At 46.3% G+C, this 15,274-nt stretch overlaps 1 protein-coding gene across 1 annotated transcript; it reads right to left on the bottom strand.

Annotated features, from left to right (window-relative positions):
- Positions 1-2,845: 2,845 nt before the first annotated feature.
- Positions 2,846-5,813, bottom strand: LOC121443732. Its single transcript, XM_041645527.1, is given in 2 exon segments — positions 2,846-4,161; positions 4,325-5,813. Coding segments are annotated over 2 exon segments (2,805 nt in total).
- Between the last annotated feature and the right edge of the window lie 9,461 nt (positions 5,814-15,274).

The following is a 15,274-nucleotide window of genomic DNA, read 5'->3' as shown; positions in this document are numbered from 1 at the left end:
CCCTCCTGTTTTGTAGGACTACCTCTGAGAAGGAGGTTAAGGACTTTTCGAGTGCGCTAACCGATTCTTCCAGGGCCTTGATATCAGTATGCATGGCTGCCTGAAGTTGTCTAAATTGGCTGGTCTCCATAAGAGCGGTGGTCCCTGTGCCCACCCCTGCCGCTATTCCCCCCATAGTGATGCCTCCCAGCAATAAGGCCAAAGTTAGGGAGGCTGGTTCTCTCCTAAATCAGGGTCTCCCTTCAAAATGACTATAGATGTATTCAGGATCATGGTATGTAACTTTGGGCCATAATTCAATTAGAACGCAGTAATCAGAGGTTTCACTGAGCACAGCAGCTGAAACGCATGGGATTAATCCAGTACTGCATGCCCAATAGGTCCCGTTGGAGGCAGCTAGGTAATAGGTTCCTCTGGACACCTTTTGGGTAGAGTTACATAAGGCCTGGTGGGTTTTGGGAATAGTCCCTATGCAAAGTCCCTGTCCAGATACATTAGACAGGGTCAGCTTATGCTGGGGGATGGAAGTGTAGCTGGTGGGTGCATTGAAAACCTGGTGCGGGCTATTTTCTTGTGCCGCCATCCCCAGTCTTAGTAGGGCCCATATAATAGTCAAAGGGCCCCACGGGTAAGCCTTATCTTTAAGGGGTTTTGAGTGCGTTGGATTCTCCATGCTGGGGTCGCAGCAGGCTCCGCTTTCTCAGCTGTATGGGCGGCCTTAACGTGCGAGGCATGGATCCAGGCTGCAATGCCGTCAACCTTCAGTGCCGTTGGAGTGGTCAGAAGGACAGTGTAAGGGCCTTTCCACCGAGGTTCCAAGTTTTTGGTCTGGTGTCTGTGGACCCAAACAGTATCTCCTATCTGGAAGGGATGCGGTACCACCGGCTGGTTCAGTTGGTCTCAGTAAGCAGCGGCGAGTGGCTTCCAGACCTCTCTTTGCACAATCTGTAACGCCTGTAAATGGGCTTCCAGAGAAGAACTGTCAGCAAAATCGGCAATGTTTGAATCAAAGAAATTTATAAATGGGGGAGGAGCTCCATATAGGATTTCAAAAGGTGTCAGTCCATGAGGCCCTGGAGTGTTGCGGGCTCTGTACAGGGTCAGTGGTAAGAGGAGCACCCAGTCTCTAGCCAGTTGCAAGTGTTAATTTGGATAAGGTCTCCTTAATTGTTCTATTCATGCGTTCTACCTGCCCTTAACTTTGGGGTCTATATGCACAATGTAATTTCCATTCGACCCCTAGGAGTTTGGCCACCAACTGACTTACCTGGGAGACGAAGGAAGGGCCATTATCGGTGCCTAAGACTTGAGGCATTCCGTACCTGGGAAAGATTTCTTCCAAGAGCTTTTTCGTCACCACCTTTGCGGTTTCGTGTTTGGTGGGAAAGGCTTCCACCCATCCTGAAAAAGTGTCTATGAACACCAAGAGGTATCTGTACCCATAGAGACCTGGCTTAACCTCCGTAAAGTCGATCTCCCAATGTACTCCGGGATGATGTCCCTGTACCCTAACTCCTGGACCAAGCTTGGTTCTGCCTGCGTTTACCTGAGCGCAGGCTTGGCATTCATCAGTCACTTTTTGCAGGGCTCCATCCCTGTTCAGGAGGTGTTGGCCTGACTCCTGTCTGTCCAACAAGGTCTTCATCTTCTTTGGCCCCAAATGGGTCAATTTATGTAAGTAGTCTATTATTTTATAAGTATGTTTTGTTGGCATAACAATCTTTTCCTTAAAAACCCAATGTTGCTTTTTGGGGTCATATGTGGCCCCCATTTTCTTTAGGAGATCAATGTCCTCTGTACTATAGGGTAGCGAACTGGAGGGTGGGGCCTCTTTCGGGTTCATCAAGGGGAAAACTTGGGAGGTCTTGGTTGATTTCATAGCAATCTTTCGAACAGTGTCATCTGCCAGTCTATTTCCCTTTGCCTCAGGGCTATGGCCTTTTTGATGCCCAGGGCAGTGCATAATACTTAATTTTTGGGGCAAAAATAAGGCCTTTAGGAGTGCCAGTATTTCAAGTTTGTTCTTAATTTCCTTTCCTTCTGAGGTCAGCAGCCCACGTCTTCGATAAATTTCCCCATGTATGTGAGCCGTGGCGAAGGCATATCGGCTATCTGTATAAACATTTAGCCTCTTACCTTCTGCCATCCGGAGTGCCTGGGTCAGAGCGATGAGTTCAGCCCTCTGGGCAGAGGTGCCTGCGGGGAGGGCTTCTGCCCAAATTACCTCAGTCTCCGTTGTCACTACCGCCCCCGCTCTTCGTTCCCCATTTGCCAGGAAACTGCTGCCATCCGTATACCAAGTATAGTCAGCATCTCGGAGGGGTTGATCCGTCAGATCCGGCCTGGTCCCGTGTATTTCTGCAAGGATCTGGAGGCAGTCATGGTGTTGGGCTTCCTCCGGCAGGGGGAGCAAGGTCGCGGGATTAAGAGCGACCACAGGTCCAAAGTGCACCCGGTCTGTATCCAGGAGCATTGCTTGGTAATGAGTCATGCGTGCATTGGAGAGCCAGCGGTCTGGAGGCTGTTTAACCAGAGCCTCCACCGCATGGGGTGTCAGGATAGTCAATGGCTGGCCCAGAGTCAGTTTACCCGCGTCCTTGGTGAGGACTGCAATAGCTGCTACCATTCGCAGGCAGGGCGGCCTCCCTGAAGCTACTGGGTCGAGTTTCTTTGAGAGGTAAGCTACAGGACGCCTCCAAGGGCCCAGTTTTTGAGTTAGGGCCCCTTTAGCATAACCCTGTTTTTCATCCACGAACAAATCGAACAAATCGAAAGACTTGGTAATGTCAGGGAAGCCCAGAGCAGGGGAGGCTAACAAGGCTTTCTTAATGTTTTCGAAAGCCCTCTATTGGTCCTCCCCCCAATCAAACATTGTTCCTTGTTTAGTTAATGGATACAAGGGTGCAGCCAGCTCTGCAAACCCTGGGATCCAGAGGCGGCAGTATCCCGCTGTTCCCAGGAACTCTCTTAGCTGGCGGGGGTTCCGGGGGGCAGGAATGTTAGTGATGGTTTGTTTGTGCGCCTCGGTCAGCCATCTCTGTCCATCTTTCAATTGATAACCTAGGTAAATGACTTGCTTCTGGCATATCTGAGCCTTCCTGGCTGATGCCCGATAGCCTGCTTGTCCCAATGTCTGTAGGAGGGCCTTTGTACCCTCCTGACATTCTTTCTCCGAAGCAGCCGCCAGAAGGAGGTCATCTACGTATTGGAGCAATGTCAGGGCAGGGTACTGAACCCGAAAGTCTGCCAGGTCCCGGTGTAAGGCCTCATCAAAGAGGGTCGGGCTGTTCTTGAACCCCTGGGGAAGCCGTGTCCAGGTCAATTGACCCGAAAGTCCAAGATCTGGGTCCTTCCATTCAAAGGCAAAAAGGGACTGGCTCTCCGGGTGCAGCCGCAAGCAAAAGAAAGCATCCTTTAAATCTAATACGGTATACCAAACGTGGGATGGCGGCAGAGTGCTCAATAGGTAGTAGGGGTTGGGGACCGTGGGGTGTATGTCCTCCACCCTTTTGTTGACCTCCCTCAAATCCTGCACTGGCCGGTAGTCCCCAGTCCCCGGTTTCTTTACTGGTAAAAGGGGGGTATTCCATGGTGACCGGCAGGGAATGAGAATGCCCTGATCCAGCAGTCTTTTTATGTGGGGCCTTATGCCATGATATGCTTCATGGGACATGGGGTACTGCTTGATTGAAACAGGAGTAGCTGTTGCCTTCAATTGAATGATGAGTGGAGGTTGTTGTATAGCCATCCCCATTCCCCCAGTCTCTGCCCATGCCAATGGAAAGTCATTGAGCCAAGGGGCCATGTCAATTGTCTGTTGCCCCGGGGGCTCGTAAAGTCTATATTCATCCTCCAGCTGGAGGGTCAAAATTTGGAGGGGACCTCCATCTGGGCCCGTTATCTTAGCCCCTGTGTCCTCAAAATGAATTTGGGCCCTTAGCTTGGTGAGGAGGTCTCTACCCAACAAGGGATAGGGACAGTCTGGAACATGCAGAAAGGAATGCATCACCTTACCAGTAGCCAGCTGAACCTTCCGATTAGTTGTCCATCGATATCTCTTGCCACCAGTGGCTCCTTGGACCCAAGCAGATCGTTCGCTGAGTGGCCCTGAAGTCTGAGTCAGGACTGAATGCTGGGCCCCAGTGTCTACCAGGAAGGTGACTGGTTGCCCCCCGATATCAAGAGTTATCCTGGGCTCAGGGGGGGGGCTCCTGGCCCTGAATTCCCTAATCCTCTAAGGTGAGGAGGGAGGTCTGGGGCCTGGGCTTCCTAGGTCCTTTGTTCCTCCTGGGGCAATCCTTAATCCAGTGTCCTCGTTCTTTACAATAGGCGCATTGGTCTCTGTCCACCTTGGCCCTACGTCGTTCTCCCTGCCTGTCTCCCTCTCTATTCTGTCCCTGAACCACGGTGGCCAACACCCTAGTTAATTCCTTGTTTCTCCTCTTGTTGAAAATCTTCTCTGCCTCTTTTAGTAAGTCTTGTATAGTATATCCCTGGAGACCCTCAAGCCTCTGCAATTTGCTTCTAATATCCGGACTAGACTGCCAGATGAAAGACATGGATACACTTGTAGCTTGCCCTGGATCTTCAGGGTCATAGGGGGTATACATCCTATAAGCATCCTTGAGCCTTTCTAAGAAGGCTGAGGGCGTCTCTTCATTTCCCTGTATTACTTGCTTAACCTGGGCCAAATTGGTGGGGCGGCGTGCTGCCCCTCGGAGACCCACGATTAGCAACTGGCAATAGAGGCGTAGGTGTCCCCTACCTGCAGCTGTAGTGAAATCCCAGTCAGGTCGCGTCAGAGGGAAGGCCTCGTCAATTTCGTTAGGCAAAAGGGTTGGGCTCCCGTTGTCGCCTGGGACGTTTTTCCAAGCCTCCAAAAAGACTCTTTGCTTTTCCTCCGAGGTCAGCAGGGTTTCCAAGAGTTGCTGGCAATCATCCCAAGTGGGCTGGTGGGTGACTAAAATAGACTCAATCAGGTTAGACAGCGTTATTGGATCTTTGGAGAATGGGGGATTATGGTGTTTCCAATAGTATAGATCTGAGGCAGAGAATGGCCAGTATTGCTGTCAGCCGTTTGGGCCCTCTCTCAAGGGTAGGGCATGAGCAGTGGAATCAGGGGGTGGTTCGCGCCTTCCCCGGAGTCTTCCCGCCATGGGTGAAGGGGCTGGGGAGACTTGTGCAGGCTGTCCACCTGCTGCTGCAGTCCCTGGCCCATCCGGACTCTCTGGATCCTCTGGATCTGCATAAGGAGGGGGTTCTTCTGATAGAAGGTCAGTGAGGGGAGAGTCAGGGTTCGGAGGAAGGACGGGAGGGGGCATAGGGGTAGGTTTCGGAGGTTTTTCTTTGGGAACCTTCTCCTTAAGAATGGTGGGGTATAGGGAAGAAGAGGGTGGGGCAGGGAAAGGTGCAGGAGGAAGAGGCACAAAAGGTTGGCTCTCCTGGGGAGGGGGAGCCTTAGGGGCTGTAGGGGTAAGAGAAGGTTGGGGTTTGTTAGAGATGTTAGAGATGACAAAGGGCTGGACCCATAGGGGCGGGTCACGTGCCAAACTTTCCCAGGTAACAATGTAGGCGCGTTGGTCCGGATGTCCATGTGGTCCTGGGCTGAACACTTTTGTCTTAACCTGGGAAATAATATTGAGATTGAAAGTGCCATCTCTTGGCCATTCTGATTCAACAGTAGGCCACTTGGACAAACAAAATATCACCCATTTCTTCTTTCGAACATCGACTGACAGGTTGTCGGCTCGGGCGCAGACGTCAGGCCAGTGGTCTAAAGTAAGGCTCAATGGGGTGGTTAGGGTTTGTCCCATCTTCTCGAAGAGAAGGGAACCAAATATAAAAACAAAAAACAAAACAAAACAAACAAACAAAAAAAAACACACACACAAAGACAGAGACAGAACAGATGCTGACAGAACAGACAGAGACAGAACAGACAGAGACAGAACAGACAGAGACAGAACAGATGCTGACAGAACAGACAGAGACAGAACAGATGCTGACAGAACAGACAGAGACAGAACAGATGCTGACAGAACAGACAGACAGAACAGATGCTGACAGAACAGACAGACAGAACAGACAGAGACAGAACAGACAGAGACAGAACAGACGCTGACAGAACAGACAGAGACAGAACAGACAGAGACAGAACAGACGCTGACAGAACAGACAGAGACAGAACAGACAGAGACAGAACAGATGCTGACAGAACAGACAGACAGAACAGACAGAGACAGAACAGACAGAGACAGAACAGACAGAGACAGAACAGACGCTGACAGAACAGACAGAGACAGAACAGACAGAGACAGAACAGATGCTGACAGAACAGACAGACAGAACAGATGCTGACAGAACAGACAGAGACAGAACAGATGCTGACAGAACAGACAGAGACAGAACAGATGCTGACAGAACAGACAGAGACAGAACAGATGCTGACAGAACAGACAGACAGAACAGATGCTGACAGAACAGACAGAGACAGAACAGACGCTGACAGAACAGACAGAGACAGAACAGACAGAGACAGAACAGACGCTGACAGAACAGACAGACAGAACAGATGCTGACAGAACAGACAGAGACAGAACAGATGCTGACAGAACAGACAGACAGAACAGATGCTGACAGAACAGACAGAGACAGAACAGACGCTGACAGAACAGACAGAGACAGAACAGACGCTGACAGAACAGACAGAGACAGAACAGACGCTGACAGAACAGACAGAGACAGAACAGACGCTGACAGAACAGACAGAGACAGAACAGATGCTGACAGAACAGACAGACAGAACAGATGCTGACAGGACAGACAGAGACAGAACAGACAGAGACAGAACAGACGCTGACAGAACAGACAGAGACAGAACAGATGCTGACAGAACAGACAGACAGAACAGATGCTGACAGGACAGACAGAGACAGAACAGACAGAGACAGAACAGACGCTGACAGAACAGACAGAGACAGAACAGATGCTGACAGAACAGACAGACAGAACAGATGCTGACAGAACAGACAGAGACAGAACAGATGCTGACAGAACAGACAGACAGAACAGACGCTGACAGAACAGACAGACAGAACAGATGCTGACAGAACAGACAGAGACAGAACAGATGCTGACAGAACAGACAGACAGAACAGATGCTGACAGAACAGACAGAGACAGAACAGATGCTGACAGAACAGACAGACAGAACAGATGCTGACAGAACAGACAGACAGAACAGATGCTGACAGAACAGACAGAGACAGAACAGATGCTGACAGAACAGACAGACAGAACAGATGCTGACAGAACAGACAGAGACAGAACAGACGCTGACAGAACAGACAGAGACAGAACAGATGCTGACAGAACAGACAGAGACAGAACAGATGCTGACAGAACAGACAGAGACAGAACAGACAGAGACAGAACAGACAGAGACAGAACAGATGCTGACAGAACAGACAGAGACAGAACAGATGCTGACAGAACAGACAGAGACAGAACAGATGCTGACAGAACAGACAGACAGAACAGATGCGCAGCGCAGCAAAACTCAGACGGAGGCTCTGAGGGTCCGGATCCCTCTCCTCCAACTAGGACCACGTATCCTTCGGATACGGGCTCAGCTCCGAAGAATCGGGCTCCAGAAGTCCTTGCGGACTGACTCCGATGTCCGTGGAACGTCTTCCACGGACTGCGGGGGAGAAGTACCAGGCTCGTCAGCCCCCTTCCCTCCGCCAGGTACAGCGCACTCAGACCTGAGTGTACAGAATTCGACAAAGAACACAGAAGACAACTGAACAAAGAACACAGAAGACAACTAACAGAGCTGGCCAGCTTACCTCCCGTTGGTGAGTCGGTGATCCCTGGGTGGGGGGTCTCAATTCCCGGCCAATGCACCAAATGAAAGACCCTCAACGAGGACCTCTTTTCGGGAGGAGACCTCCCCAATGCCAAGGAACAGGCCGAGACCGCACGGATGCAATTCGCAAGAGGTTTATTGAGTAGACACAGGTACCTGTGGGCAGCAAGATCTCTCGGAAGATTTGCGCACCTGCCAACTGGAGGCCGGGCTTTTTATAGGGAAGAGCAAAAAGCAAGTTTACAGAAGCAAAAGTGTGGTTATCGATCGACTGGAATGAGGCGGGGGCATGAATGGTTTCCCCTCTCAGCATGGGTGTCAGCAAGAAGCAAGTTTACAGAAGCAAAAGCGTGGTTATCGGAATGCGGCGGGGGGGGGGGGGGCATGAAAGGTTTCCTCTCTCAGCATGGATGCCTGGCAACAATCATCCTGTTCCTATCTTATAGCTAACCTGCTTTGTTGACATCCTATCTTATTGACATCTTGCCTTGCAGTCTTCCTATCTCTATCTCCTGCTCTCTCAGGCACATGGGATGTTCTAACGGGAGCAGGCTGGCTGCTGATCCGGAGATTTGTTTAAAACAAACAGGATGTTCCCCCGGGAGCATGCTAGCTGCGGGTTTTGGGGAGGGGGTCTGTAGGGTCTTTCAAAGATTATAGATAAGTAATGGATAAGTAGTATTAAGGTTAAGAAGTATTTTATAGATAAGTGATAAGTTAGATTAAAGTTATGAATTGGTTTTATGTATTGAGGTTTAGTAGGATTAATAATTGTAATATTGAATTGCCTGTGTGTTGCCCATTATCAATCCCCCATACCTATTAAGGTGGGTCTTGTATCTTATCTGTTGCTTTCATTGGTTAATTAATAAAGAAAATTGCTTGGCCTGATAGGACAGAAAATTAGGTAGGCAGAGTAAACAGAAAAGAATGCTGGGAGAAAGAAGCTGAGTCAGGCAGTCCCCATGATTCTCCCACCAGACACAGATGCAGGTTAAGATCTTCCCTGGTAAGCTACCTCGTGGGCTACACAGATTATTAGAAATGGGTTAGATCAATATGTAAGAGCTAGCCAATAAGAGGCTAGAACTAATGGGCCAGGCAGTGTTTAAAAGAAAAAAAAAAGATTGTAAACCCCATTGATGCATTGGATATTGAAGTTGCCAGTAAAGAATAATCATAAAAACAATTCTCTTGCTTAGTCTGGTTACTCATCACTCTCTGGGGAGAAGGGCACAGAGTTCTCATAGATATTACTCGAAAAGAACCTGGAGCTGAAGTCCCCCAGCTCGTAACAGGGAGGGAGCAAAAGTCCTTGTACCCGTGCCAAAGCAGCTTCAAAGATTCTCTTTGTAGTTATGCCTTTAAAAGCTTACCCCACAGAGGAGATACAACTCCTCTCTCTACCTCGCTGTAACGGGGATGGAGATGAGTTCCAAACATGTTTGTATTATGCTAATTAAACCTTGCTTATTACAGTCTGGGCCTCTCTGGTGGTCTCTCTCTGGGGGTCGTAATCTGGGCACAACACCCAGTAGACTGAACTTGGCCATAAGAAGAGAAGGTGCGGGGGAATGAGAGAGGCAGACAAGAAATAGAGAACAGGAAAGAGGAAAAGCAGAACAAGAAAGGTGCTGAGAACCAAGAGAAAAACCAAGAGATCTCATGGCCTATGTGGTAGGGTTATACAGGAAAGAGAACCTGGGGGAAGGGAAACTAAGCCCCAGGACTGGAGAGGTTTAGGGTAGGGGGCAGGGGTGAGAAGAACAGAGAGGAGCCACTGGTACTGAGAGAGCTTGGTGGCCAACAGGGGCTTTGGTATGCTAATGGGCACTTCAGTTAGCCATTTGTCATGGGTTTCTTTGTGATCTGACAGGATCCTTTTAGCAAGTGATTGCCATCTCACCATTTCACATTCTGAACAATAGTGCCAGTACAAATCACCTGCCTTCTAATTCATTGTACTGCCCCTGCGCATTGAGGAGGCAGACCTTAGCAGTTGCCTTCACAGCTAATAATCATTTCTTAGCTTTCTTTGAAGCAGCAGTGGCCTCTACCCAGACAATGGCTCCCAACTTTTCTAAATTCTTTGTGACTAACTTCCTCCTTGCTGTATCAGATTCTCTTGCAGCCAGAGGTACCCACTTAACTAGCTCTGAACAGTGAGACCTGTGCACACGTTGAGTGGGTTCCTGGGAGGTAGGCTGGAGGGAACTTTGTTTTCTTTTTTTTTTTTTGTAGTTTTTCGAGACAGGGTTTCTCTGTAGCTTTGGAGCCTGTCCTGGAACTAGCTCTTTTAGACCAGGCTGGTCTCGAACTCACAGAGATCCGCCTGCCTCTGCCTCCCGAGTGCTGGGATTGGAACTTTGTTTTCTTGATTAAAGGAGAGAGACCACTTGATTCTTTTCTGCTTCTTCCTGCTCTGAAATTAGACCTCATGCTTGGACCTTTAGTACGTGTCAGTCAATTATAACATGTGGTTCTTACGTTCTCAAGATACTGAGTGTATACTGGCAGTTTCCTCAAGAGAGAGAATGCCTGATAAGTGAGCAAGAAATCTGTTTGCTTAGCCATTGGATGAAGGTTCCTGCTACTTATAGTATAAGTACATTTAAGAAAGCTGCTAGGTTCCTTTTCAGTGATCACTTTGCCCATACATGATAGGTGAAAAAATGTACAGCCATCCTAGCAAAAAGGATATCATCAGAAGAGACTCCTAAGGTAGTCTAGCCATAAATAGAGTCTGAAGTAGTGCTTCTCTAGCATGGCTACTAAAATTTAAATATGCAGGCTGTGTACTTTTTGTATAGGTATGAAGGCAACAGTGTTTGGGGCTTCTCTATGTCTTTCTGACTATCTTGCTTTTTCTTTTCTTTTTTTTGTTACTTTTAAAAATTCTCCTCTCATACATTACATTCCAAGCACAGTTTCCCCTCCCTCTACTCCTCCCCAGCCCCCCCCTACCTTGCCCCATCTACTCTTTCTCTGTTTCCTTTCAGAAAAGAACATGCCTCCTAAGGTTATCAACTAAATATGACATAACAAGTTACAAGACTAGGCACAAACCCTCATATCAAGGCTGGACCAGGTAACCCAGTAGGAGGACAATGGTCCCAAGAGCAGGCAAAAAGTTAGAGACACCTGCACTGTTAGAAGTCCCATAAGAATACTAAGCTATACAACCATAACTTATATGCAGAGGACCTAGCTCAGACCCATACAGGCTACATGATTGTTGCTTCAGTCTTTGAGAGCCCCAATTAGCACTGCTTACTTGATTCTGTGGTCCATGTTCTCCTCTCTGGCTCCTACAATCCTCCTCTCCCTCTTCCACTGGATTCCTCAAGTTCTGCTTAATGTTTGGCTCTGTCCCTATGAATATGCTCCCATCAGTTGCTGGATGACAATTTGGCTAGGTACCCATCTATTAGTATAGCAGACTGTCATTACTAATAATTTCATTGAGTTTCCCCCCAGTCATGTTTGTTTCCATCCTGGGTCTCTGGGCTGTCCAGCCTCTGGCCATCCAGGCAGTGTCAAGCATGGGCTCCTTCTTTGTGGTACAGGGGAAACTGTGCTTGGAATGGAATGTATGAGAGGAGAATTTTTAAAAGTTGGGTCAGTGGTTGATTGGCCACTCCCACAAATTCTTCTTCACCATTACCCCAGCACAGCTTGCAGCCAGGACAAATTGTAGTCAAAGGTTTTGTGACTGGGTTAGTGTACCCACTGCTGGAAGACTTCCCTGATTATAGAGGGTGGTCAGCTCTGGCTACATATCAACCATTATTAGAAATCTCCACTAGGTTTACTCTCATAGATTTCTGGGAGATTCCACTGCATTAAGTTTCCACATCCACCCCCAAATGCCCCCTAATTCCAGTCATCTCTCCAGTACTCTCTCCTTCAACCCCCTACCTGATCCTTTCTGTTCCCATCCCTACCTGCTCCCAGTCCAACCACTTATGAGTGAGGACATACCATGTTCATCTTTCTGGGTCTGAGTTAACTCACTCAGGATGTTTTTTTTTCTAGTTCCATCCATTTGCATGCAAATTTCAAGATGTCATTATTTTAAGAGCTGAGTAATACTCCATTGTGTAAATGTACCACATTTTCTTTACCTATTCTTCAGTTGAGAGACACCTAGTTTTTTTTTCCAGTTTCTGACTATTATAAATAAAGCCATTTTGAACACAATTGAGCAATCGTCCTTGTGGTAGAATGGAGCATCCTTTGGGTATATGCCCAAGTGTGGTATAGTAGGGTCTTGAAGTAGGTCAATTCCCAATTTTCTGAGGAACTGCCATATTGATTTTAAAGTGGCTGTACAAGTTTGCAGTCCCACCAACAATGAGGAGTGTTCTCTTTGCTCCACAACCTTGCCAGCATGAGCTGTCACTTGTGTTTTTGATTTTGGCCATTCTGACAGGTGTAAGACAAAATCCCAGAGTTGTTTCGACTTGCATTTCCATAATGGCTCATAATGCTGAACATTTCTTTGACTGTTTCTCAGCCATTTGAGATTCCTTTGTTGAAAATTCTCTGTTTAGGTCTGTATCCCACTTTTAAATTGGATTATTTAGTTTTTTGACATCTAGTTTCTTGAGTACTTTATATATTTTGGATATTAGCTCTCTATTGAAGGTGGAGTTAGTAAAAATAAATCTTTTCCCATTCTGTAGGCTGCTGCATTGTCCTTTTGATGGAGTCTTTTATCTTACAGAAGGTTTTCCATTTCATGAGGTTCCATTTATTGATTGTTGATTTTAATGCCTCTGGTATTATAGGTGCTTTGTTCAGGAAGTTTTTTCCTGTGATTTGAAGGCTATTCCCTGATTTCTTTTCTATCAGGTTCAGTGTATCTGGTTTTATGTTGAGGTCTTTGATCCATTTGGGGTTGAGTTTTATTCAGGGTAATAGTTATGGATCTAATTTCATTCTTCTATGTGCAGACATCCAGTTATACTAGCACAATTTGTTGAAGATGCTTTCTTTTTTTCATTTTGTATTTCTAGATTCTTTATTAAAAATCAGGTGTCCATAGGTATATAGATTGTGTCTGGTTCTTTAATTTTATTCCCTTGATCAACCTGCCTGTTTCTATGACAATACTATGTGGTTTTTATTACTATAGCTCTGTCATACAGCTTGAGATTAGAGATGGAAATCTTCTAGAAGTTCCTTTATTGCACAATATTGTTTTATCTATCCTATAAGTCTTAGTTAGGGTTTCTGTTGCTGAGAAGAGACACCATTACCACAGCAACTCTTATAAAGGAAAACATTGAATTAACTTAACAGTTTCAGAGGTTCAATCCATTATCATCATGATGGGGAGCTTGTGGCATGCAGGTAGATATGATTCTGATTCTGGCTACATCTTGATCAGAAGGCAGCAGTCAATGTACAGTATGTCACACTGAGTAAAGTTTGAGCAAAAGCACCCTCAAAGCCCAATCCCATAGTGACACACTTCCTCCAACAAGGCCACACCTACTTCATCAAGGCCACTGCCTTTGAGATAATGGGGGCCAATTACACTACCACACTAGGTTTTTTTGCTTTTCTATATGAAGTTGGGTATTGTTTTTTTTTTCAAGGAATATAAAGAATTGTATTGGAATTTTAATGGGGATTACATTGAATCTGTAGATTGCTTTTGGTAAGATTGCCAGTTTTATTATGTTAATCCTGCCTATCCAAGAGCACGGAGGAGCTTTCTATTTTTGGATATCTTCTCCAATTTCTTTTTTCACAGAACTGAAGTTTTTGTCTTACAAGTCTTTCACTTGCTTGGTTAGAATTACCCCAAGGTATTATTGTAGGCTATTGTGAAAGGTGTTGTTTCTCTGATTTCTTTCTAAGTCTACTGGTCATTTATGTGTAGGAGGGATACTGATTCTTTTTTTACTTCTTCTTATATCCAGTCAATTCACTGAAGTATTTATCTGCTGTAGGAGTTCCCTAGTAGAGTTTTTGGGGTTGTTTTTGTAAATTATGATATCATCTGCAAATAATGATACTTTGACTCCTTCTTTTCCAGTTTGTATTCCCTTGATATTCTTTGGTTGTCTTATTGTTCTAGCTAGAACTTCAAGTACTATATTGAATAGGTGTGGAGAGAGTGGACAGCCTTGTCTTGGTCCTGATTTGAGAAGAATTGCTTTGATTATCTCTCCTATTAATTTGCTGTTGGCTATAGGCTTGCTGTAAACTGCCTTTATTATGGTTAGGTATGTTGCTTTTATCCCTAATCTCTGTAAGACTTTTATCATAAAGAGGTTTTGGATTTTGTCAAATGTCTTTTCTATATCGAATGAGGTGATCATGTGGGTTTTGTTTATATGGTAGGTTACATTGACAGATTTTTATATGTTGAACCATCTTGCATCTCTTGGATGAAGCTACTTGAATATGGTGATTAATCATTTTCATGTGTTCTTGGATTCAATTTATGAGTATTTTTCAGAGTATTTTTGCATCAATGTTCATAAGGGAACTTGGTCTGTAATCCTCTTTCTTTGTTGAATCTTTGTGTGGTTTGGGCATCAAGGTGACTGTGGCCTCATAAAAAAGAATTTGACAATTTTTATTCTGTTTCTATTTTGTGGAATATTTTTTTTGACAGAGTTATAACTTTATTATCATTCCCCACAAACACCAAGGGAATCTACAAACTAGAGACAACAAGCTGTCCCACCCCCAAGAAGACCAAACCAACTCAACCCTCCCACCGGAGGACCTGGGTGCCCAAGATGATGGGACAGTCACCTCTAACTCTGGAACACAACTTTTATTATATTTTGAGACAGGTTCTTAATACACTTTGTAGACCAGCTTGGCCTTGAAACTTACAGCAATCCTCCCTGCAACCCATTTTATAGGATTACAGGCTTACATCATGCCCCAATTTGGGCTGAGAGATGGCTCAGCTATTAGGTTATGTTCACAGGTGCACAACCAAAAGATAAGAAATGAACAGTTCCACTAAGGCTTATCTTGTAAGAAAGCTGGGTGACAAGAAAGGCTCCCTTTCCAAAGCCCAGGCTACACCCTGATGAAGGCTCAGTAACCAAAGGCTGTTCTCGCTCCTTTAGGCTTTGGCAGAAGAGCACTTGCACTGAATTTCAAAAGCTGTGGGCCTCATACCCCTGCTGAAGGCCTTCTCCTTTCTGTTGACCTACGGAAGGGATTAAGTCCAGAAGGTTTTAAGAAGCTCCGACAACATGAAGTATGCTGCTCTTTGATGGTGATGCTATGGAGCCGGCAGGTCCTTGACAGTTGGTAGGACGGAAGCAGGACACAGTCAGGCCTACTTGTTCTAGGAAAATCTTTGTCATCCAGAAATGCCTTCTTGAGAAGACAGCAGGTGGCAGGTGGGCTTGGAGCACACACACCGCTGGC

Source organism: Microtus oregoni, unplaced genomic scaffold (genome assembly GCF_018167655.1).
Source record: "Microtus oregoni isolate MIOR12 unplaced genomic scaffold, Mior012 000112F_ref0000385, whole genome shotgun sequence".
Lineage (NCBI taxonomy): Eukaryota > Metazoa > Chordata > Mammalia > Rodentia > Cricetidae > Microtus > Microtus oregoni.
The sequence above is the reverse complement of the archived record's forward strand: the minus strand, read 5'-3'. Positions and strand labels throughout refer to the sequence as shown.